Source organism: Mycteria americana, chromosome 12, assembly GCF_035582795.1.
Source record: "Mycteria americana isolate JAX WOST 10 ecotype Jacksonville Zoo and Gardens chromosome 12, USCA_MyAme_1.0, whole genome shotgun sequence".
In the NCBI taxonomy this organism is placed as follows: Eukaryota; Metazoa; Chordata; class Aves; order Ciconiiformes; family Ciconiidae; genus Mycteria; species Mycteria americana.
The window spans coordinates 6,336,122-6,361,822 of NC_134376.1; the positions used below are offsets into that span (position 1 = coordinate 6,336,122).

Consider the following 25,701-nt stretch of genomic DNA (forward strand, 5'->3'; position numbering starts at 1 on the left):
TCCCTCTAGATCCATCACAGCTAGAGTTGCTGACCTTAAGGTTATTTCCCTAGGAGTCAGGGATTCCTCATAGGTTGATCTGTTGTTCGTGCAAGAAGCAGCGTGTTTAGATATGTGCGAGCTATTATGATTAATATTATCATGGTGGAGCAGCCTGAACATTTAAATACAACACCAGTGAACTTAATTTTTTATATATATATATGTTTGCAGACAATTATTAGAATGCATACAGTTGTATTTATATGTAGACGTGACTTGATATGTATGGGTGTAAAATAGGAAACATCACCCAGATTGTTTCAGCGGAATCAGACTGGAGTGTGGTCAGAGGGACAGTAAAGGTGCCCGAATGGAGAGGGAAATACGTGCTCGGGAGGGAGAACAGATTGAGGGTGTGGGCTGGGAGCGCTTCCCCGGACATGCTGCAACCGTGGCAGTTGTCAGACTGTTCACTTAAGGTTCACAGAAGTTGAAATGAAGGAGGTGGCAATATCGTAGACATTCATTAGGATCCTCTTTAGGTGGATGGTGGGAAGGAATAGTGATTGTATAACATATGAAATGGTTTCCTTGTGCTGCCTAGTGGCTATGCTGTGGTGGCACAGACACCAACTTCTAGTTCCAAGTAATTTGTGGATTGAATGTACAATGTCTTTTGGCTTTTCTGCTTTCCCAGGGTCTCTGATCTCTTCTGAGCGTGATGCTGCTGTTGACACTAACCGCTTAGAAGACAGAGCTGCGTCTGCACCTGGAGATTTTTGTGTGGTCCATTCTCTCAAGCATCCTAGAGAAAAAAATACTGGACATACTGCAAAACAGACCTGTCGGTCAATTCACCAGTGTATTCCTCCTGAGCCTGCCCTTTCATCCCCCCCACCTCAGCTCCTTGGGCTATTCTGTTCAACTTAATGCTCTTTACTGATGTTGCATGCTTCCAGGGGATCAAAAAGATAGTCTGAGTCCTTTAGATATGTGTGAAAGTTAGAGATGATGCCCTTCTACCGATTTACTCAATGATAGCTTGAAAACTTGTTATTGGGCAAGGCTGCTTCTGAAGTATTTATTTCTTTAGGCAGTCAGATCAAGATAATGTTGAATTCACTGCTTGGAGCAGTTAACTCAAAGCCCTTCAGAATCCAGTAGGTTGCCCCATAGCCATTCCTCTTATTGTTTCAATTTATCCATGAATCTCTCTTATTCTTGTAAATTCTAAATGAAGAGATGACTCTCCCCATCTGAAGAGATTTCAGTGCTGCTTGAAGTCTCCTTGTGCTGGCAGAAAAAACAGTTGAGCTTTGAGCTTGAACAGAGAGACAGATAAGATCACCAGGAGATTTCCACAGCAAATGCAGAATATATTCTTCTCTAATGGATTCTTAGTGCTGTCTGGCAAGTAATTGAATTGCTTGGGTGGGAAGGAAGAGGGGACTGGGTTGCTTTTTTTGTTGTGTTTGGTGGTTGTTGTGTGTGTTTGGTTTTTTTTTTTTAAAGCTCCCAAATTTTGTGAGGGTGTGAAGTGAAAGGTGTTTTCTTTCCGTGACCCAGGATGTCTGTCAGGCATAGGGGAAGCTAATTAAAATGTCACTATATGTACATGAGGGTGATGAGGCAGAAAGGACTGATCGCATCCTTGGTTCAAGGGACTTGTCTTTGTCTGTGCTTCTATCTACTCACTGTGAAATCTGCAAGTAATTCACGTTCTGGGAGTAGGAATGAGGCCCCTGGGTAAATCTGGCCTCTTTCTCTCTCTGGAGTAAAGCAGAAAATAAATTAAATCCATTCTTGCTCTACTGCAATTACTAAGGCAGTCTCACTCCAGCTGGGCAATAGCAAGGATGCTGTTTCCTGCTGTCCCATCGTAGTCGACGCTGCTACACTCTGTGTCGCCAGACCAAGTGCTAGGAGAGGTTAGCACTGGGTCATCTGGGAGGTTTCCACAGCCTATCTGTTTCAGTGCATAGCATGTGAGGGGACAGAAGCAAAACAGCATCCTCCTCTTTCACATCCTTTTGTTTAAAAGTACGAAGTATGTCCTGGTAAGCCAAGGGAATGACGGAGAGAGATAATAGCACACCCTTTGGTATGTTCTTTGGAAACACTCGGATGGCAAAGAGGTGGTCCAAGCCATACAGCCTGCATCATTGAAAAACACTGAACAACAGCAGAAGGAAAAAAAAAAAAAAAGGATGATCATCAGGGAAATTGCTATAATGGTAAGATAATTAGAACGCAGAATGATTAACATTAGTCAGTGTGCTGCATTGGCAAAGACTATGCAAGTTGACATAATAGGCCTCTTCTATATCAAATGTGTGGTTTTTCAGCATTCGGTTTAACACTTTCATGTGACTTTAATAGAGTTCACAACTGAAACAGGCATTCCCTTCTCATGAAATGTTGCGCATTACTTCTCTTCTCCTATGGCTCCTAGAAGGACCTCCTTGTTTTCCCTGTTGTGTCTACTGATTACTGAAGGATAAAAGCCACTCTCAGCATGTAGTCCTTCCACGTTGTTTTGAATGGTAGCCAGACATGGACTCCTAAGGTGTACTCTTTCTGTTGTGACTGATGAAAATGGACTTCCCTAAAAAAACCCCACCTCTCTCAAGTGTTTCAGAAAATGGTTGTCTTCTCGAGAAAATATAAAGATTCAGGAGACCGGATACTGACATTTCTTCTAAAACAGACTTTCATAAATGTCTAATGCATCAAAAGCACCTGCCTGTTTGTTATCCTTACACTAATGCTTGGAGAGTCCCCCAGCCAGCCCTCCTCTGTGGACCCCGAGTAACTTCCTTTGTTTTGTCAAGACGAAACTGATGCAAGAAGCTAGATTTAGCACCGTGTTTAATCACTGGTTTTGTAGTCTGATTGAGTTTGGAGCAAAACTTTGAATGCAGAATTACTTCAATGAAACCCTCGTGGTCCCCTGTCTCTACCAGTTGTTGCAGACCGGTGAACGTTTGTCCTCGTTGACTACTAGCAACCCCACTTGCTCGTGGACCAGGTCATTTGACATTTTGGCTCCCGCCATTTTCACTGGTTGCTTCTGACTAGGCTTGTGGTATTTTTCCAGGATCTGCAACGGCTTTCCCCTTGCCATGCTTAGACATTGGCTGGTGGCTGTTGTCTGCTGTCTGTGTTGGGGCACTCGCGGTAGCACAGGCTTGGCTTTTCCCCCTGCCTCTGCATGCTGCGGAGATCCAGATCCCTGTTTGGCACGTCCTTCATTACAGCTGATAAAATCTGATGGTGCTTTGTGGCGGAAAATCCCCTGACCCTCAGGACTGCTTTTTTTCCTCTCACCTCTTTACTACATAAATAAAAAACATTTTTTCCTTAAAGAGTGGGAGAGCACACTGCCCAAATGCCCCCTCTCTGCTCCGGTGCACAGCACGCAGGGGCACTCCAGTCGCTGTAAGAAAGGGCCGTCGGAAAGGAATTGCAGTCACGCAGCTGTGCAGTGAATATGTAAAGAGTGTTTCGTGTGTTTTGTATTTTGTGGATTATTTTCTCTCTCCTTCTGACCCCACCTCAAATGAAATTCCTGCACTTCATCTGTTCCTCTGGGTTGGGCAATCAGCAGATACGATCGAGGTCTGTAAGGAGGCAGTGGTCTGGCATACAAAGTAGTCGCATTAGGACTGAGGAGCCAGGACTAATGGGGAGCAAGGCTGGTTGCAGAAGACAGAGAAATATGGCAGAATAAGATTCATTAGGGATCAGATTCAATAACTGTAAAATGATGAGAAGTTTATGATCAAAGGCTTACTTCAAGCATTTTAATGACACAGTCATTTAATCCGTTTAAAGCAGATAGATAAGGAGTTAAGTGAAATCTACAGCAGTCGTCTTTCTGAGCTGTTTATGAACCTGTTACAGGCTACAGATCACTGTGAAAGGCACAGGATAGATGCCTGCTGTAGTAATTGAATAGTATATAATGGGCTACCAGTCTTTACAGGCTGATTTGCATGAGGTCGGTAAAACTTAATGCAAAGGCTTGTGGTTTGTCTTAGAAGCGTGCGTGGCTCCTTAGCTATTTTTAATGTGTATGTTACTAGCAAGAGTACTGAATGAGGGAAAGGGCAGAATTATTTTAAAACCTTTCTGTGCCAGGATATTTAATTCCCAGTGGGTGTATCTCCTCTGGAAGTAGCATCAGTATAGGCTGTCGTAGTGACAAGATTCAGACGGGCTCTGACACTTGAACCACCGCGTCATCTGCCATAGGAATTACACCTCTGAAAAGAACTGGTGGGATCAAGGGGGCACAGAGGTTGCTTCCCATCTTTTCCTTCCACTGTTGGACTTGTGCCACCCTCCGTCCCTCTCTTGGTGACTCTCCTTGGTTAGCTAACTTCCTTCCCAGCTTTTCTTGCCAAACACTTAAAAACTCTGTTTGGACAGTTGGATAGCACTTTGCTGCGTGTGCTCATGGAGCGCGGCACGCTCTCAATCCCTCTTTCTCTCTAGCTTTTAGCCACCTGGCCACTATGAATTACTTGAAGCCAATTACAGCTGGAGTGCTGTGTGTGTCTGCAGACTGCACCTTTTTCTGTTTCTCAAGTAGTTGTTCTCCCCTTCAATACTCCCCTCCCAACATGCACACGCACGGGTTTATAACGTAGCTAACAGCTCCTGCGTCCCACATGCTCCTTCAGGAAAGGAGTACTTTCCTTTCATTAAATGCTTAGTCTCTGTACACACACTTTTCACAGCTGTTGAGAAGCAAGCAGAGGGGGCTCTTTCTCTACTCACGGCTCGAGGCTTGTTGAGCTGCTGGAAGCAAAGTAGTCGCTGCTGCTGCATTGTTTAAGGCCGTGTTACAGCACCGGCTGTGCATGATGCAGACACAGTAGCAGAGTTGGTATCAAACTGGTAGGGAACAGGGAGAATTTCCAAGGGCTCTAGGCCATCTTGTTTTGTACTTGCACAGAAAGTTGCTGTCCCGCAGTGGTATTGATTAGTTTTAAAATAGGGAGGTGATAAATGGAGATTTCAGGTCGTTCTGGTAGATGTGACTGCAATGGATGGAGGTGTTTAAATCGAGCCTGGAATATCTTCCCCTACCTCATGCTGGTGTTCTTGCTCATCCCAGGAGGGATCTGCTGACGTCTAGCAACAGCGTGGTCCCATGGAGGGGGCCTTCTCAGCTCTCTTCACTTGTGCTTTGCACAGGAACTATCTCCATCCTCTTATTGCAGCTTCTCTCCTTCATGCTAGCTCCCTTTCTGCTGCGATTTTTGGGATGCCTGTCACAGCTGCTCAAAGGGTTGTGCATGTTTGAGAGAGACCAGCTGAGGCTGAAGGTTGCAAATCCCTTGCAGCATGCCACGGCAGCCAGACTGTAGATGAGATTTTAAGCAGCCTTGGGTCCACTGTTTGTCTGCGTGTTCCCATTTCCTGAGAGAGAATTGGAAAATATATTGCTTGTTTGAAAAAAAGTGAAATTTGTATTTAAAATTTTAGCACTAGCAGCCAAATCTCTCATTACTCCACTTTCCTGTTGCTCTTCAGTGTCCCTGTGTTTTTTCAGCTACTTTTCTTTCCCAAGAGCTTAGAGACTGAGCGCTTGAGAGCTCACTTGTAGGGAGTAATATATAAAAAGCTGGATTTTAATCCACCTTCTGCCTCCAAGTACCTTGTTCTTTGAGGATGCCCGTTGCACACTCTCTATTTTCACATGACTGTTTCAGAGATGAGAGTGATCTGGACTAGCGGCAGCTGCCCCGACGGGGGCTGGCAGTGCAGCAAAGCGACCTACACGCAATAAGAGTAGTTTCCCACTGCCAGCCCTGTGTCAGGGACACAGGAACAAGTTGGTAATCTCCTGAAAACAAAGGTTGGCTGGTTGCTGTGATGCTCGCTATGCTGTTGTAGCACCCTAGCAAAACCCATCCCTGACAGAAGCAAAGATCAGTGATAAGGTTGTCATAAGCAAAAAACCCCAGGGCTCAGGCTCTCTTGTTCATTTATTTATAAATATTTGGTCAAGTAAGCTTGTTTCTGGAAAAGTAAAACCTCCCACGTAAATGTTCATGAGGTGTAGAGGCAGGAGAGAAATCTCAGCAGCAGCGACAGGAAGATGGTGCTACAGCAGAGCCGGCGGGCTGGTAACACCGAAAGGTTTGGGGATGTGGCCGGTTTTATCGACTGTGCGTGGGTCTGGCAGGCAGTAAGGAAGGAGATGTTACAAATCTGAGCTCTGTTGTGGGTATGACAGGGTGTGAGTAAGTGGCTTCTGTGGAATTTATGGGTAGTTGCCCTGAAACTTGGTCCCTTGTGCTGTGAAGGGGATGCTCAGGGCCTTGGCCGTAGCAGCCCCTTTTGACGCAGCGTGGTTTGGAGAACACAGCAGGAGGGAAACAATTCCATGTTGAAAGAAAATGGTTTTTCAGTAACAAATTTCTTTTGACCATCTACTACACCTGTCTAAAACCACAGATTTGGTACGTTGTCAGATTCTGGCACAGTTAAGTTTGCCTGGACCTGAGCAGCTTTGGCCCTTCTTGGGCACAGCTGATGGATCTTTGCAGAAGTCGAGCCCTTGGGGCCACGTGCTCCTCCCAGGCAGGTTGCGTGGACTGCCCGACCTGGTAACCCAATATTTGCTGCCTATCTCCCCTGGCAGAGCAGTACTCCTGACTTCACTGGTTCTTTGCCTAGTAGTGCTTTGTTTTGAATAGGAGACACTCTCATTTAACAGCTTGTGAGAGAGGGAAACACATTTGTGTGTGGTTTAACTTAATATACAGGCTGCAGAGCCGAAGCGAAGGCACTGATCAGTTCTTACAGTTGAGATAGCATTCAGAAAACAAATTAGAGTTTGCAGTTGGTAAGGATCCAGGCAGAATTCATAAAATTGAATAGTATTCTCAAGTTCAACATGGACAAGCTCATTAGTGATCTAGAGAAAGCAGAGAAAGTGTTGAGGAATTAGGGTTGTTTGGGATTTTTTCTATTTTATATAGAGAGAGGCAGACATGTTATGGTCTCCTGTAGGGCTTTTTTAATGTGGATTAGAATTGCTAGCACTGGCTAGCAGGTATCTGGGGGGGCACCAAGCTTGAGATTAGTGGACCAGGTTTATCTATTACAAAAGACTGGTTTGTAGCTGAGTGCTGAAGCTGGCTTTCTCAGTGTGCCAGCTCATGATGTTCCAGGTGTTTCCTGAGGGCAGAACCATAATTATTTATCTGTCTGAACCTCTGCTTGATGGACATGAAGGACCATGAACCACACTCATGTTATTGTTATCATGACATGTGCATGCTAGGACAGAAATAATCTGAGATTACAGGGGTAAATTGTGCTTGTTCAAGCTGTTGGCTTCCCTGTTCCACTTCCACTCTGCAGTCCTTTAGGTGCCTCGTTGTCTCCAAAGGTGCTCAAACCTGGATGGCAGATGCTGCCTTCAGAGGGCAGCTTGGAAGACAGATGGGTGACTGGCAGCAGGATGTTAGACGGGAACATGAGAAATAGTTTGTTAAAGCTCTGACTTTAATGAAGATGAACATGTATGCAGAATGGTTATTTTACAGAGAACGTGTATACATGTGGTCAAGAGGGATGTATGTAGAGATGTGTTTGTGTTTTGTGACTTCGTTTCTTGAGCTTTCACATCTCAGTCCATCTTTGTTTCTCTCTTCTGCATCTCCCAGAAAAGTAGAAGTCCTTAAACTAACTTTATTCCCTTTAAATCAGGATGGAGACTGCCTGATTTAAGCCTAGTGACCAAGAATGATGGCAGGTGACAAACCTGTTTCCATTCTCTGATTCTTTGCACTCTAATCACCAAATAACCCTTGTAGTTTTCCAGTGAGCTGGATTACATCTGTATGGATCAGCATGCATGTGTTCAGGTTGTCGTTACGACTGAGAAAAAGACATTTCCTTTAGGGAAAAAAGGCACAATCTCAGTGGCTGTATCTTAAGTGTCATGCTGCTTTTCCATCACCTGAGGATTTGAGCAGCTCTGCCACTCTGAAATATTAAAATGAACATAGATTTGAAAGTATTTTTATATTTAGAGGCATTGATTCTAATATAATTTCTCTACAAATTAAAACTCTCCTCGAAAAAGATTAAACTGTCAGTGATAACATCTAGGTTCTTGTTATGTCTAAGAGGAATAAATGCTGAAGTTACAGAATTGTCTGGAGGCTTAGAAAGTAAGAGGGGGAATTAACGATATTGAGAGAGAATGGATGAAAGTATTGGATAACACTTTTTTTGAATTGGAGGAAGTGGAATGAGTTGAATTAAGAGGTTTATGGCCAAAAAGAATACCCATTTAGTCTGATCTGCTATATGACACAAAAAAATACAGTTTTACTTAGAGAAACCTCTACCCAGTGACTTGTGGTTGCTCGACAGCCCCTTTTTAATAAGATATCAAATATTGATTTAAAGATACTGAGCAACAGACAATGTATTGGTTTCCCTGGTTAGCCATCCCTATTAAAAATATATATTATTTCCAGTTCACTGACTTCACCATGAGCTATCGGGTTCTCGCTATGCTTTTGTTTGCTAGATTAAAGAATCATCTAGTGTCAGATTTCCACCGAAGACCCTGATCAAATTGCTTCAGCCTTCTCCATAGTAAATGAAATAGTTTGATTTCCATTCATTTCTCATTGTAAGCCGTGTTTTTCAGACCATGAATCATTCATGGAAATCTTCTCACAACTTTCCTTAATTTTCAACAACCCTCTTATGCATGCGCACCTCACCTGGATGCATTATCACTGTAGTGGTCTCATCAATGCTGCATTCAGAGACAATATTGTTTCTATAGTCCTACTCAGTTTGCTGCGTAGGTACATAAAGATTCTTGCTGTTCCTTTTTTTTTTTTTCCTCCCCACAGCATTAAATTGGAGGTAACCCTTAGTTATTAACCATGGCCAAAAGCCCTCCTCGTAGACATTGTCTTCCAGAAAGTACCTCCTGTGTTGTATACCTGAGACTATATTCTGCGCTTCGGGATGTCTCATGATGCATTTGAATTCATGTGCAATGATTGTGCCCAGCACAATCAGATTTCTAAGCTATCTTTGTGGGCTTTGTTGTTTGCAACAATTCTGCCTTTGTGTTATCTGCATATTTTAGTAAGGATTTATTATTTTCTTATGTATCTTAGAGAATATATGCTGCATACAATTGGCCAAAGAAGCAATTCTTATTGGAAGTAACCGGGAAATGTCACTATTAGTTCATCAGCTTTGGTCCTTTTAAAAACTACCGTAGTCTGATATTGCATCATGCTCATTTTAAAAGAAAATGCGATTTTGATACCGAGGCAAATATTTTACAGAATTCCCATTCTGTTATGTCAACACAGTTATCTTAATTAACTAGACTTGAAATCTCTTCAACTCTGTTTGGCAAGACCTGTTTTCCATGAAATTGTGTTACTGGCTTTTTCTGATCTTTTCTTCTAATGGAGTTATGTATCAGTCCTGTTTTGTGAGTTAAGGGGATTCAGTTTGCTGCATTCTGGAAGCTTCACGAAAAGTGAACAAGGCAGCAGATAACTTGATCTGTATGAGTTAGCTGGTTAATCTCATTTTTCGGTCTTCACAGTCTATTCACCAGCCAGGGCTGTCTCATTCCGACTGCAGTTAATGCAAAATGTGCAGATCAATACTGCCAATGGGTGATTAGTAATTTGCAAACTTCAGTAGGTGAATTCATCCGATTCAAGGCTTTAAGCTGGAGAAGGAAGTAGAGGCGTGAGTGGGCTGAAATAACGGATATTCCCTCTCAAGTGACACGTAAGCATTGTTGAACTCTGTTAAGCAAAACGATGGCAGAGATTTGTACTCCTTTCACAGTGATTACAGACAATAGTATTTTTTTCTGAAATCACTAACATCAAATGTGCTTTTCCCTTATCACCTCTCTTGATCTTTTTTTTCCACTGGTGACCTGCTAGAGGATAAAAATGTATAAATGTATGCAAGTAAGATTTTTATTGTTATTCTTGAGGCCACTTTTTGCTGGTCCAGGCAGATGAATTCTGAGGTGCTCTTCTACTATTCAGTATCAGTTTCAGGCAGAAGGTCCCTGGTTTCTGTCAGTACATCCCAGATGCATCAAAGATGATTTGGGGGTTCTGCCTGTGAAAGCAACTCAGAATAAATGCTTTTAGCTCCCTCAGAGAACCTGTGTACCGCTGAAGATTGCAGCTGAAGTAGCAGTAATTTTAAGGTATTAAAACCGCATTAAAAACAAAACAGTAACTGAAATATGAAAAATGTCCAGGTAATCGCTACAAAAGTCTAACGAAGGAAAAACATGATCTGACATTAGCAAATGTGATCTGCCCCCTGAAAGTCGGTGTGATTGTGTGCTTAAAGATACGCTGTCTGAAAATCCGTAGTTATCGAAGTACAGAAAGGCTGTCTTTCAGGTTTGCTCAAATAAAGTTGAAAAGCTGCTTTCTTAACTGCAGCTAGTCTGTGTTTCTGAGTTATGCATGTGTTATCTAATTAAAACTTTCTGGGAACGAAGTAACTACCGCAGTGTAAGAGCATGTTGTGATACCTGTTTTTTAAGGCTGAACTGTCCTCTCCTCGGTAGTTTGTTATACAAAGGCTGAAGAACTGGTTTCCCACTGAGAAACACTAAAAACTAGAATTTCTCCTCATTCACAGTTTTCTTTCATAAAAATGTTGTGATTCATGTTGACGATAAGGAAAGTGATGATAAAAATCAAAGCTTGAATTTTATACAGCAGGAAGTACTTTGTTTTGAATGAGGTTTTGTAGGGTCTTAACAGTTTATAGGTTGACCTGGCAGTCATAATTCTGGGAAAACTTGGCAGTAAAATTTGAAATCATTGCCCCTTCACAACTTTGTGCAAAATGTGCTTGTCACTCTCCAGTCCATTAGCATGGTGAAATAAAACTGGTGAAATAAAATCAAACAGGAGACAGGACAGTTGTATTTCAGACCATTAAGTCGTGCACTGATGTCCGGACAGTTTCGTGTCTTCCAAATATATTTCAAGATAGATTCAAATTGGTTTTGGCTCAACTTTGTAGCAGTCTAAGCTTGAATAAAGAAGATGTGTTGGAGATGAATTGATATAAGGGAGGTTTAGCAGTTGACAGAGTCATTTTGCTAACGGGCCGGTGATCCCAATCTGACGTTCTTAAGCATTTTCCCATATCTTTGGTTCAAATTGCATTTAAGAAAAAATGGATGAATAGTAGTTGAAGCTTTGCAGGCAACCAAGAAGTATTTTCCCCTAGTGGAAAGCAAGAAAGCGTATTTAAGCAGATAGTCGTGCTGATATAAGTCCCCCACCTGGACAGCCTCCCACAGCACATAGGCTATGAAATGGTGGGGGGACGTAGCTTATGTTACCTACGGAGGAGCAGCATAAATCAAAAAACCTGCCCTCATGTTAGAAATGATTTTCTCTTTGTCATGGGTGTAGAAGGGTTTAAACTGAAACTTTTCTCTGTAGACAAGGCTCAGGTGGATCCCTTGTGCCGTCCGCACGGTGTGGATGGCTGCTCCTCCTCTCCTCTCTGCTCCGTCTTACCCTGCTGTGTTACAGCTTGAAATTCCCCTTCTCAGCCCAGGAATTTATTCCCCTATGGAGACTTTCTGGATCTCATCAGTACAATGAGTAAAGCAAAAACAAGTTACCAGCTCTTACTTTCTCAGGGCATATGTAACTAGTGAGGGGTATTGATTTAGTTTTGATGTGGTGTAGTTTATAAATATGCATTAGGATTTAGGGTTATTTAACTGTGCCTTTTGATTCTCCTTGCATTGCTGACTCTTCTAGTCCAGGGTTTCTTTGTATGCACAGCAAGCTGCTCCATGACAGCCCTGTTCTCACTGGCTGGGACCTTTCTAATGTTTGTTAATCCCAAGTCTGTAGAAACTTTCAATGTTCAAGGAGTAAAAGGACACAAAGCGACTCTCTTCTTGCATGGGCACCAAGAGAGCAGACTCCAGCTCCCTGAGGAGCTGGGTGAGGAAACCTGGGACCAAAAGGCAATTGTCCCCAGGTGGGGAGGAGGAAGGAGATGGAGGAGACCTTTCCCATGCTCCTGGAGAAGGGGAAAAGAGCTCTCTTCATCAGGGATCCTACGACTTACTTAAATAAAGTAACCTGATCAAATGATGAAAAGGGAGGGAAAATCAAACATTTGCGTATTTGCCCTGAGGAGCTGGAAGCAAATGTACCCTCTGAATCGATATTTGGATGTTTCAGATACTCAGGTCTCTTACTTGAGAAAGAGCAGAGCAAACAAAAGAGGGTTCTGCATATTCAACACATCTAAGCGAAACTGCAGTGACTTTTGCTGGTGAATAAAGTAGGTAGCTACATGGATAATTAAGAAAGGTATGTACATGCATATACATTTTTCTGAGATGTTGGAAGCTCCCTATTTGCTCTCTCACTTCTCCCTCTACCAAATTATCCGTTACTAGAGAAATTTCCCCTGGTACCTGGTTGGACGTTGAGGTGGTACTGGGGAAGATGGGCTCTCCCTAGGGGCAAGCTGTGTCAAGACAAACACTGCATCGCTGAGAAGAGAAGTGACTGTGACAGAGAAAAAATAAAAATTGGCAATTCTTCTCTAGCTCTTCTTCCCCTCGGTGTGTTGCAGGGACATGTTTTGTTTTCCTAATTTTTATCTTCTGCTTGGCCAAAGCAGAAGGAGTGTGGGAGGCCATAACCTCTCGCAGCGAGAGGCTGCAGTGGAGCTTGGTTAACCTGGAGCACGTTTGCTATAAACCCACTCAGACACTGCCCAGCTGCTCGAGGAGACTGTCAGAAATGAGTCCTCACAGTTCCTGTATGATGTGAAAGGGAACTTGACTTGCTCTTTAAGTGGAACTGCTTCCAGCTCAAGGCAGGGAATCTGTTAATGATGGCGGGTTAGCTCTGCGGCGCGGCCGAGACCGAGGGTGCACGTTCGTTCACTGAAAGGCAGCGGAGCTACTCAGGGTTTGCTTTGTACCTGCCAGGTCGGAGTTATACATGCAAGGACATACAGTAGTACTTTTATATGCATTAAATTACAGGATCAAAATGTCGTGGTGTACTTGAAGCTGTTAGGAAGTTTCAGCGTTGCTGTTAATGCTATCGTGCTTGGCCTCAGTGACCAGCCTGTGCAATGCTTTTGCTGTATAAATACATGACATGATTGACAGCTCTTCTTGTCACTTACTTTTCAGGCTTGTATACGCTCAGCTGAACTTTGATGCCTCCTGCCATCAGATCATGAAGGCAGTGGCTTTTACATAATTTTTAATTATTCATCTTTCTTTTTATATAATGCACTATCTAAAAAAAACCACCCAACCCATCGAGGTTTTGCTTTTCGCTAATGAGATATATTAACTGTAAAATCTTATTACATTGCAGTTTTACTTTCCTTTATAAAGTCTTGAAAGAGGGACCTCTGTTGTCATACTTCACTCTGACTCTTCCCTTCCTGTTTGAATGCCGAGGGTCCCAGGCTCGCACAGCCGATTCGTGCTGCTTTTCTGCTCTGGGATCTCCCCGTGATCTGAATTCATTCCAAAGTAGAGCTTTACCAGGAAACGCAGAATTACGGAGGCGCTAAAGCAAGATTCATAGAGCGTTGTTGGGAGGGAAAGCTTTGAGTGGTTGAATATCTGGATTGGAGTAAATATTACCAAAAAAACTCACTTCAAGTATCTTCTGTCTTTCTGGTCTATTTGTACAGTATCTGTATGTGCATGTTGCATGCAGAATAAGAAAACAGCAGCAAAGGAGGAGTTAATTAAAAAAAAAAAAACAAACAAAAAAACCCCAAACAAACAAAAAAACCAAAAAACAAAACTATGTGTACTTCTCTTGAAAACCTAGGTTTAATCTGACACTTCTGTGCTGGTTTTGGCTGGATAGAGTTAATTTTCTCCACAGTAGCTAGTATGGGGCTGTGTTTCAGATTTGTGCTGGGAACAGTGTTGGTAACACAGGGATGTTCCAGTCCCTGCTGAGCAGTGCTTACACAGAGTCAAGGCCTTTGCTGCTCCTCACCCCACCCCACCAGCGAGGAGGCTGGGGGGGCACAAGGAGTTGGGAGGGGACACGGCTGGGACAGCTGACCCCAGCTGACCAAAGGGATATCCCACACCATACGACACCGTGCTTAGCATATTGAGCTGGGGGAAGAAGAAGGAAGGGGGTGACGTTCCCAGTGATGGCGTTTGTCTTCCCAAGTCACCGTTAGGTGTGATGGAGCCCTGCTTTCCTGGAGATGGCTGAACACCTGCCTGCCCATGGGAAGGAGTCAATGAATTCCTTGCTTTGCTTTGCTTGCGTGCGTGGCTTTTGCTTTACCTATTAAACTGTCTTTATCTCAACCCCCGAGTTTTCTCACTTTTGCTCTTCTGATTCTCTCCCCCATCCCAGAGGGGGGGCAGTGAGCGAGCGGCTGGGGGGGGCTTAGTTGCCAGCTGGGGTTAAACCACGATAACTTCTCAACAGTATTCTTAACCAAAGTTACTTCATTTGTATGTGAAAGTTGATAAAATGTTTTTTGAAATTCAGATCTATGAGAGCCAGCATTTCTCACCATGAAGTTAAGTCTTATCTCTGAAAAAGAATTTTATAGCTCAAACTATAAGCTCTTTGGGGCTATTTTCAGAACCTCTGTGCTTTTGATTTTCAGTGTCTTTATCAGAGGTTTTTGAACCATCACAGGTCTCCTCTGCATGCTACTAGAGTGTAAATAGCAGCAACTTTTTATGGACTTTGTTCTCTGGAAAGACAGGAATCCTTGACTTGAAAAAACGAGTGTAGAAACCCTGGAATTCAAATCTCTAGGTGGTAACAAACCTAGAGCAGACTGTGATTTTCTTCCATTTCAGTAAAAGGAAGAGCAGCAATTGAAAAGGACAGTGAACGTTTGAATGCATTTTTTCTTCTAGATTATCCCAATTCCATACCATTCCATGTCTTGCTGTCCTGACTCTTAACCTTCTTGTCACGTTTGTTTGCATCCCAGACCTCATCTGAATGCCTCACTCAGTGCAAATTATAGTCTTGCATACTCCAGGGGATAATGCACTTAAAGTGGGTATAGAGAAAAGATCTCCTTTTTAAAACTGTACCTGAAGGGCTTCAGCGCTACTGGTGAGACATTTTATTTTATTACTCGTATTGCAGCAGTGCCCAAAATGTGTTATGTGTTGTACCAAAAGATATGGTCTGGTGTTAGAGTGATGAGGATGATTAGAGCTTTTTTTGTCTGCAATACATTCTAACTCCAACCGACTCTCTGTCTCATTGCTAATTTGCTGTAGATGCTGCGGTAAAAGAAGGCCATAGGGAGGAATATCAATGAGTACGTGTAGTGTGGCAGATCAGCTCAGGAAGGGAAAGAAAAAGCTCTGTAGATGTCTTTGTGGGAGGAGCGGCTGGTCCGGGTGTTGGAGGTGGCATTACTGATGGAGTGGGGAAGGTAATGTGGGATTACTCGTGTCATTGCGTGTGAGAGTAAGGATCTGAAATCTATTATGCTGGTGGGAACTATAGAGGAGTTACTGGGGATGAAGAGGCATAACTCAGACTAACACAGATTATCTTCACCTTTGCTGTTCTGGAAATGGCTAACATGGGTGTTCAGGAGGCCGTAGAAGAAGGGTTGCCTGAATCAAGGTGTATGGACAAGAGGTCACATCACTGGGGCAAGGAGAAAGATCTTCCTGTTTTGGGGAAGAAGTAGCAGGAGTTGGACTAAGAACTGGCTAAGAGAAAGATGAAAAGGTTGCCCAAGTGAATTTCTGCTGCCAGGTTTCAGGGATGTGCATGCTGCAGATGTACACATAAAGATAACGGAGAGAGAAATGTGAGAAAGAAGGTAGGGAACCGGCATGAGACCTGGTGGGAACAAGTGAGCCTTTGCCCAACATCCAGCACCTTCTGTTTTGTTTGGTTTTGGTTTTTTTTTTCCCCAACTGTTTCTGATTTCGAGTGTGTGCAGACTGGCAAAGCTATGAGGAGCAGGTGGTGGTTGTTGCTTATTTGTTAGCTTGCTTTGTCTCATCTTTGCAATCCATTTTTGTTAATACAGCTCCTGTACCAAGGGCTTTAAAGATCCCTTGGTGTAGTTATCTTCTGTGACAGAGGGAGCCGGGGCTGGTCAGCATGCTGCGCTTCGTGTGCTGGGTACAGAGGGAATTCTTTGGGATGTGGTTTACTTTGGGTTTTACTCTAATCACTTTAACAAGCCTGAGCAAAGAAACAAGAAGAACAAAACCAAGGAACAGAATTTCCATTAAAATGGCATTTCCTGAGGTAGGATTAAGCTTTCTGAGTCTGCCTTGTACTGGGTGCAGAAATGCCTCCTATATCCTTTTGTAGGAGAGACTTGAGTAACCAAAATTAAAAAAAAAAAAAAAAAAAAAGAAGCTGTTGAAGTAAAAATAAAATAAAGGTAGACCAGGAGAAGCTGCTCACCTGTATAGCCAGGCTGACTGTAGTTAATAAGCTACTGCAACAAGAGCTATAGATGGGGACTTTGCATGCGTCTTTCAGGTGATAAATTCCCATTTTGCCTTCCCACTGTTTTTTTTGTTCTCCATCTTTGAGTAAAATTTCCAAGGGGTATTGATGCAGGACTAACAGCAGACGATTCTTGACGTAAGTGTTATACCATTAACTGTAAGCTGAACATAAATACATTCAAAGATGACTTCTAATGATTTGTGACTTCTCTGCTTTCATAATTCAGTAAAAGCAACAGGGTATTTATTAGCTGTGTGCAAAGCCCGTGTGCGTGTGTGCCTGTGTTTACTCACAAATACCACATGTTTTCGGAAAAGCAAAATAGTAATTCCAGAAACCTGACGCTTTGGGAGAGGAGTGCATTTCTGTTGCAGCTTGAACTGTGTAAAGGATCCGCAGTCAGGAGGAGGCACTGAATCCCAAGAATTAGCTTGCAGGGTCCCCAAAAGCAGCGTCAGCCTTTCTAGCAGCGCAAGCATCAGAAACTTGGATTTTGCAGGAATTCAGTAGCTGGAGCCTGACACAGCGAGAGACTGGCCAGAGGCCTTGGGTAACATTTTGTCACAAAACGAAGACAGGAGACAGTCATGGGTGGGACAGAGTAAGCAGCAACCCATGGTAGATCTGGACACTGGGGTTTATTTTAGAACCAATAATATCAGACATTTTACCCCACTTTGTTTTTTCACACAGTTGTTTTTTCGCTCCCCCACCTCGGTGCTGCCTTCTCTCGGGCTCAACATTCCTTCCCCGCAGGGAGATCACGGCTGTGCAGGGTGGTTGGGCAGAAAGTCGTGTCTGCTCACAGTCATCAGTCCGTCCTTACTGGCCAAGGTCCCTGGGCATGCTCTGGCCTTCGTCCTCGTGCATCTCTCTGATTTCCAGGATCTTCCTCCACTTCCAGGATCTTTCCTGCAGACAGGATCGTCACCTTCTTCTTTCCAAACCCTCTTCTTTCTGAGACTACTTCTCTTTTCGGGAACCCTTCTTTTCAGCACCACCTTTCTTTCTGGAACCCCAAGCCCCTGATTTTCCCAATCTAAATAGTCTAAATCATTGATCTGCTTCTGATCAGCCTCCTAAGCAGTGATTCTGTCTCACGCCTCTCTATCTTTGGAGGATTCAGGATGTGCCACTTTTGGTTTAGTCCAGGTCTTACCAAAACTGACAACCAGGCCGTGCTTGCAGTGAGCAAGTAGCAGGCTTCTGCTCAAGAGTTCAATTTTGGACATCACCACATGCATATACCCAACTATCTGCCGTGTGTTAGTGTTCACAATTTAAGCTACTTTTTGCCTACAAGAGGTAGCAAATGGAAGCAAGAGCATTCCCTGGCCAGTTGGATGCTTTTCAAACACTCCGCTTCCATCACCCCTCCAGTTGATGCTTGATGTTTTATATCTGTATTTAAGAAACTTTCCCATCTGTTTCCTACAGATAGATGCAGTCTTTATTTGGGATGTTCTTCCAAGGTAACTATTGACACATTATTCCTTTAAAGCTGATACAATCTACTAAGCTCCTTAGATTGTTTCTATTTAAGTTCCCCGGTATTGAATAATGCATCCCAGTCTGGAAACCTTGGAGATTTTTCTCTTAAGAAGTCATCATGGAAACAAATTCCTTAGCTAAGAAAGCAGCAGTGCGTATTGCTTGTGTTTGGGTGGCGCTCACTGTGTGCGAGAGTCGCGCAAAGAAGAAATCGTCCTTTGCTTGAAGAGCTTCCAATCGTCAGCCTTTTCTCAGCAGGGGCAAGCACAATCTGTTGCATTGCAAGCGAGTAGCGATTAAACTCAGCTGTCCATATGTTCTGCCAGAATTTATTGTGCTGCTCAGAAATCACAATCTTTTAAGGTTGATAGACATCAAGACTATGAAAAAATAAGGCACTTAAGTGCGCGTCAGCCTCATCTATGGGTTTTGACTTCTTTGCTTTCAGATGCATTAAACAGGAGGAGCCTATGAGGATGTGAAGTCAGTTGAAAATCCTTGACAGTGCTTGCTGAGATTGTATCCTGACAGTCATTGCCTCCTTGGGACGTATGAACGTATGAATCATTAGTGATGTTAGATAAACATATTCACAACAGTGGAGACTATTCCCTTTGCTACCAGTTCTACCTTCTGATTAGAAATATCTGCAGTAGATGAATAGATCTTAAATGGAGTTGTTAAGCACTGAATGTTTCATCAAATGTAAAGTAGTCCACATGGTTTTAAGTGCTTTATTCTTACCTGTGGGCCTGTGAAAGTGAGTCGAGTAGAGAGAAAAGCTTTTATAGCTCCTGGAGAAAGACATCCCTGAATTGAGACTGTGCAGTTTTCAAACAACCAGGAAGAGAGATGCCAGAATAAGTTCAGCCCTTTTCAAGGTGCTGTCACTGGCAGCTTTCATTGTTCTTCTAAACAACTCCTCTTCTAAAGGAAAGGTTTCTGGTTTTCAGAGATTAAAGCAATCCTGTCTTCATTCATTACGTTGTCACTTGACTGATTCTTCCCTAATGGGGAGATTACTTAGGAAGTTTTTGAGCTATAATTACAACATGGAGACCAACATACTGACTGTTTGCCGATAATATAGTTTTAAAAATGACACATAGCATCAGCACAGTTATCTGCTCGGGGTGGTTTTTTTCAAGCTGGGAGACGGCAGTGGGAAGGAAGGCAGCAGCATCTGACTTGAGCTTGTCCCTCTGTTCTAGCTGCTAAATTGGCCCTGTTGCAAATTCTCTTTTCCATAGACTCTTGTCAGAAAGTTTATTGACAGCCAGAGTCTTACTAAATAGTTCTGCCGTGTCCCAGGGTGTGCTTAGAGCATATTGCATTAAGACAATATTTGTGTGTTGCATCTGCGGTGGCTGTCTCACATAATGACTGCGCGATTGGGACAGAAGTGGTGGGATGGTTCTTCTCAGTGGTCGATGAGTTTCCCTCGTGCGTACCCTGGGGCATGTATCTGGAAGGCTGAAGATAATGCATCAAAACAACATTATTTCACAAATCGTAGAACATATTAACATGTGGAGTCAACAAATCATCTCTGTAAAATGTCCGGTGCCCTTCTGAGAGCACAAAAATGGTTTTGCTGCCTTAAGCACCAAATCAGCTAGTTAGCATCTTACTTTCCAGGAATGAATAATTCACTGTACTGCTAAGTGTCAACCAGACTTGGTTGCAATCAATCAAGGTATTTATTGCTTCCTCCTAAATTGAAGCTCTGCGTACATTTTTCTGACAAATCTGAATTACTGGCTCGATGTTATTCCTTGAAAGAAGAATCAATGAATGCCAGCAGTTCTCTCTAGTTCAAGTTATTTACTCTTCAGCATCTCTACAATTTCCAAATTTTAAAGTATTGGGAAAAATAGAGGTAAAGAGGGGGTGCTGCTGAGAAACCAGCAGTAATGTATCATCTTTGCTCTCTGAGACACTGGCCATGATGTGTTGATGAGCAGAATGATCTACCAAGTTTTCTACTGAATGAACTGGGGACAGGGTGGCATTTTACTGTTCTTTGCAACAAAGGGGTTGTCTGTAGGTCATATATTGGTTGCATCCCCAATTGTCTCGTATTTCTATATAAAGGCACCATGAGCTTAAGTGGATGTGGTCGATTCTCACATTCAAGTTTCCAAACCTGAAGCACACTTTTCATGCTTCTTGGAGAAACCAGGGATACATTACCGTTTGCTGCAAGATGCTTTTTAACTCAGTCAAGCGATACCTCCTTGCCGGTGTTGGTTCAGCACAGAAGCAGCATCTGGAGCTGCTTCTGGGCAGTTGTTCTGGGAGTCCCAGCTCCTGTTCAGAGAGTGTGGCAGTCTCTTCTGTACTATGCCTTTCAAATGCCACCATTTGGTCTTCCTCATCGGTGGCTCTAGTTTAGAAATTATTTTCTAAATGGGCAAATCTGGTTTAGGTCTTCTCTCCCAGTGCCTGAAACACCATTTTCCAGGCTTCTGTTGCAGAGCTGAAAGGACAAAATTCTGATCAGTAAGACTAATTTATTGTGGGGGGAAGAGCAATTGATAGAGAAAACCAGTAATTTACATTTTCCAGAGCTAAAAGGATTCCAGAAGGAGGTTGTTTGCTTTTTTCAGTCCCTGGTTTCTTACCAGAATTAGGGTTTCATCTCCTTCAAATGCTAGTGAGATTTTAATGCTGTTTTGTTGTCTGTTATATTTAGCAGTTTCCAGCCATGACTATTCCGAGAGCCAACCTAAGTAACTCCCAACCTTCAGAAATTTGGAAAAACACTTCAAGGGATTGAAGTTGTGATACCGTCTTGGCTGTCTGGTATTACATATGCATGTGTCTGATCCCTTTCATCAGAAATTGGCTCTGGTCCATACCATTTCCATGGAAAGCTTCCTGCGTTTATTTGAAAATCCATAGGATGTCAGTCAATTTCCTGGAGACTTAAGTAACTCTCTGCTCGGTACAACTGTGTGGTCCGGTGGTGAGGAGGGTCATCTCTGAAGACGTTTTCTTTTCATTTCTGCCATGGTGCTGCTAAGGAGCCTCAGACCGGAGGCTGCATCTTTCCATACCTCTGCTCCCCTCACATACTTCGTCTTCAGGTTTTGTTGTCTGTTTTTTGAGCTTTAGGTGGTGGTTTCTTGTAGGGTTTGTATGGGACCTAGCACACTGGGATCCCTGTCTCACTTGATTTCTTTAGGTGTTACTATAATATAAACCAGAAATACTAATATTTTAGCTGTAGGGAGAAGTGTGCTGGTTTGATGTGTGCTGTGTGGAATAAAGAGAAAGCTACTGCCCCTAGCCCGAAAATGTGAGTAGCATAGCAAATATGTTAATGATCTCCCAGAAATGTTAAATGAGATGGATTCTGCCACAGCCTTCCTGTCACAGTGGGTTTTTAAGAGATTCACCTGTCTCAGTGTAGCTTCAGACTGACGTGCTCAGGAGCGCTGGTGAGCCCCGAAAATAAGGCTGAGTCCTAGTGCTGAGTTTTAGAGCATGATTTTTCAAGGGGGCATGTTATAAAAGGAAAGGATAAATGGGCTGAAAGAGCTATAAGAGCCAAAGCACTGCAGCTTCATGGCAGGGCTTTCTAGAATGGCCAGAGAGATGTTTTAAAAGAGTAAATAACCTGCAAAATAAACAGACTAGCGCAGCACGGGTTAAAGTGGTCCCGGCAGAAAGGTAGCAGCAGTCTGCAGGTTTGCATGGCTTTCTTCCACACTGAGATCCTTCTGCTGTCTCGTGCCTTCGCGTGAGCATCTGCAGCGATGGTGCAGTATGAAAGCGCAGGTGATCTCTGCGCTGCGTGCTGGAGCCAGCGTGGTGGTGGCGGCCGGGGCGAGGAGGCGTGATCTCTGCCTGCCCTTGGCACTGCAGCCGGTGAGGGAGACGGGGCCAGATCTGCCCTTCACGGCTTGTCAGAAGTACCGCGGTGCTGAGCTGTGCAGGGAGAGGTGGGCTCCGCAGCTCTGATTTTAAGAGCATCCTTTTGCCAGCCAGGGTAAACCCCATTGCAAACTTTGGGGTTGAATCTCTTCCTTTGAAAGGCAAACACAAGAGTAAGGAGTGCCCTGATCTGTCTGGAAGAGTCCTGAAATGCAAATAGCACGAGAAGTTAGATAGCTGGGTGTGGAAACAGGTTTGTAAATGCCAGTGTGTTGCTGGGGAGAATATATCTAATAAGCTGGAGTAACATCTGTCTTCATGCTCCCTCTGTTCAGCATCTCCAAGATGCTGCGTGTGGTCCCAGTCCTTCAGTTCTCCCCTAGATTTCTCTTGGCCAAGGCTGTCGGTGGGATTATTTCTTCTCTTGGTCCTAATAGCCTGTCTGCCAGGTCCAGGCTGTTTGCCTTGACCTCCCCATGGAAATGGGGCCACGAAGCCCCGCTGCTGTGGGGCTGCAGGACAGTGCTGCCCTCCCAGATGTTCCTGTAGGTCTCCTTGAGCACCACAAGGCTTGGGCAGTATGAGAACATGCATCACCTGCCCAGTACCTGGCCAAGGGCTGGAAGACCACCTGCTCTGACTGCGGGGAGTGCAAACAGCTAGGAAGGGTACCCAAGGTTTCTGTGCCTGAGTTTCCCCAGTTCTCTGGAGTGAGCTCCTTGGGCCAGGGCAGCCCTTTGGAGGTTCCTGTGTCCTCTTACGTTAGGGGTTTCCTCCCACCCACTCTTGGCCTGGGATATACAGGTACAGGTATGATCTCCCTTTGTTTTTAACATGTACTTACACTGTGAAATAGTGACCATCTCTTCTACTCAGATGGACAGATGTGGTTAAACTGATTGCTCATGAGGAGCACCATATTGGTTTCACAGAGTGGTTATGAGGAACAACCGTACGCCTTTTTTTTTTTTTTTTTCCTCTGGGAAATACAGCAGTGAGAGTATCTGCTTGTTTCCAGGTACATTGATGATTTCCATACCAGTCACACTGGAATTCAACGTTTCCAGTTGTGCAGTTTTAAATTATATTTTTGGTGGTAGATGCAAGAAGGCATTAACCTCATATTCACCAGTGCATGGACCCCATGCTCTTGACCAAAACCACTTTTGGACTTCACGTCTTCTCCCAGCTCTAGATTGCGCTTCCCCTTTGCCTACGTAACTGCCGGCGTCCTGCCAGCCTCAGCTTTGGCGGCTGCTTCTCCGCGGTGGGGCCCATCTGCCTGGCACGGCCCTGGGAGCCAGCTGGCAGAGAGGGAGCCAGCCACGGGGACCGCCGGGAGCCGCGAGCACCGCAGCCCTTGCGCGTGGCTGGCTGCGCCGCTGGACCCAGACCCCGACGCTGCTCACGGGCACCTGCGTCTCTGCGGGTGAGCACACCTCTTCCAGCTGCCTTCTGCCCAGCTAACGTCTAGAAACCGAGGTTTTAAAGGCGAATTTCAGCATGGTTCCCTCAAGAGGGCACTGGAACAGCTGTGAGATGTAGCAAGCATTGCATGTGAACATAAAAAGTGCCCAGCTGGCCCTTAACCCTGGTCCGTCCAGCCCAGAAGAGCATCTCTGACCGCAGTGATGGAAGATGCTCTTTTGGGAGAGCCCACAAACTTGGCCACGCTCCCCAGCACTCGCCCAGCAGCCAGAGATGCTGGAGGATGTGCCCCTGTCCTCCCCTGTCAGGGTGCAGTTATGGAGCTGTTGTCCATGAATTTGTCAAACCCATTTTTGAACCAGTGCTGCATCTGCTGCCAGGCTCTGGGGCGGCGAGTTTTGGCAGTTCACTCCCTGCTGCGGGCAGAGGTGCTTTACAGTATGTGGATGGAGTATTTTCAATAAAAGATGTTTGGGAATGGGATCTTCTGGGGTCTCTTACCAGCAATGACCAGCAATTCAGGATGAAGTTGCTCAGTCTCTGCTCTGGTTTGCATGAAAAAAAACCCACATAAAGTTCTAGCACGTCTTTAATGAAAATGAAATGATAAAATTGGGATGATATCTACCTCATGCTGCTCTTGAGGGTTAATTAATGTTTACAAAATCACTTTAGGTCCTGAGATTTAATTGAAGGAAAAATATTACCATATAAAATGCCTTTTTATGCAGGCAGTGCTATAGGGTTTCATCTGGGCAGAGTGCCGTGGAAGCCAGCATTAGCACATGCTTTACTACTTTTATGGTCGTGAGGCTTCCTGTAGTTTATATGAAAATTGTCTCTCTGAAATCACAAATGTAACATCAGTGTTTTCCTCTCACTTTGAAAGAATATTAATTTGCTATCTTAGGACTTGACTGACTATTTAAACTGCTATAAATACAACTCACCTCTGAGAAAAAAAGTATAAAATGAAATATCTGTTCACTTGCTTGGGATGAGCTGATACAACTTGCTAATGACTCCACTATTGGAGTCATATGAATGTTGCTGGCTCGTATGACTAATAAATTAGGCTAGTACTGGGTGTCCTGCTGTAGTTTAAGGGTGTATCTGTGTGTTTGTTATAATCTCCTGCTATCAAGAGATTTAAAATACAGCTATAAAACTTCATTTCTGGAGTTAAATTTAACTGTGGAGGTGTCAGCCAGGGAGCAAGCTCTGTTGAGTGGGGTTTTTTTGTGGTGGTGGTGGTTAGTAGTTTGTTTGGTGGTTTGTTTTTTTTTTTTTTTTAGAAAGAGAGAGTAGGAAGAGAAGAAGCAATACTGGCTTTGGCTGACTTCAACTGTTGGAATAAAACATTATCACTGCATAAGTGTCCTTTTTTCTGCTGTAACGTTTTTTGTCTTCACACAAAGAGTGGTACAGGTTGGGTGGACTTGGAGGTTGGATCAGTTACTCAGTCTGCTTCTGTTGTTTCTGCCACGCAGGGTGACTATGACCCCAGCAGAACCAAAGTTCTTCATTTCAGCATGAACCCAGCGAGCTTGGCCAAGCAGCAGCGCAAGGAGGAGCAGCAGCAGCTCCAGGAGGAGTGTGAAAGGCTGAGGGAGCTGGTGAGGGTGCTCGAAGGAGGTGGCTCCATCCCTGGGAATTTGGAAGGAGTTGGGAGTTTTCAGTCACCACAAGAAATTGCAGGTAGGCTGCTGGCTTCTGGTCATGAAGATGCACTTACTCATCTGTACTGCCAGAGGAACTGACTGCAGAAGCAGATGGAGACGTTGCAGACAGTGTGTTTGATGGAACGGTTATAGGGAAAATGAAAAAACCTGGGTTGATGCAGGAGACAGTGAATGTGTGGTGGCAATCCTGTGACAGTTTGGTACAGAGGGTAGGTGGTAAGGATAAATAATAATAATCCATATCATTTACTCATGATAAATGAAATACTGATACAACAGCCTTCATAGGCTGGTGCTGCCAATGGAGTAAAAGGAAATATTTTCTTCCTTTCAGGGCTGGTTTAGCCCTTGAGGTAGTATAGACAGCAGGAAATAACTTTTATAGCTGCAGGGAAGCAAGTGGTCTGAAATCTTTTCAGACCTGGCTTAAAACAAATTAATATTGTTTATCAGTGTATATGTGCCCCATTAATCACAGCTCCATTCAATACTCCATGAAAATAGAGTACATCTTTCACGAGCTAAATACATTTCACAGAATCTGTGGCTCTCCTCCAGTACAGTCTGTCTTCCCTTCACATACCTGAACGAGACTTTTTAGTACAGTAACCCCAAAGTCAGCACCTCCAGACATGCTCTCAGACTCTGTAAATCAGGGTAAGGATATCAATACAACGTGACCCAGCACTGCGAGGGGACCAGGC

General features: G+C 43.9%; 1 protein-coding gene across 5 annotated transcripts in view; it reads left to right on the forward strand.

Annotated features, from left to right (window-relative positions):
• Positions 1 to 25,701, forward strand: part of MAD1L1 (mitotic arrest deficient 1 like 1) — a 381,442-nt gene that overhangs the window by 227,155 nt on the left and 128,586 nt on the right. For all 5 annotated transcript variants that reach the window (XM_075514959.1, XM_075514957.1, XM_075514958.1 and 2 more), the window contains one exon: positions 24,806 to 25,013. In XM_075514959.1, coding sequence (XP_075371074.1) covers positions 24,806 to 25,013 — 208 coding nt within the window. The remainder of the gene's footprint in view (positions 1 to 24,805; positions 25,014 to 25,701) is intronic.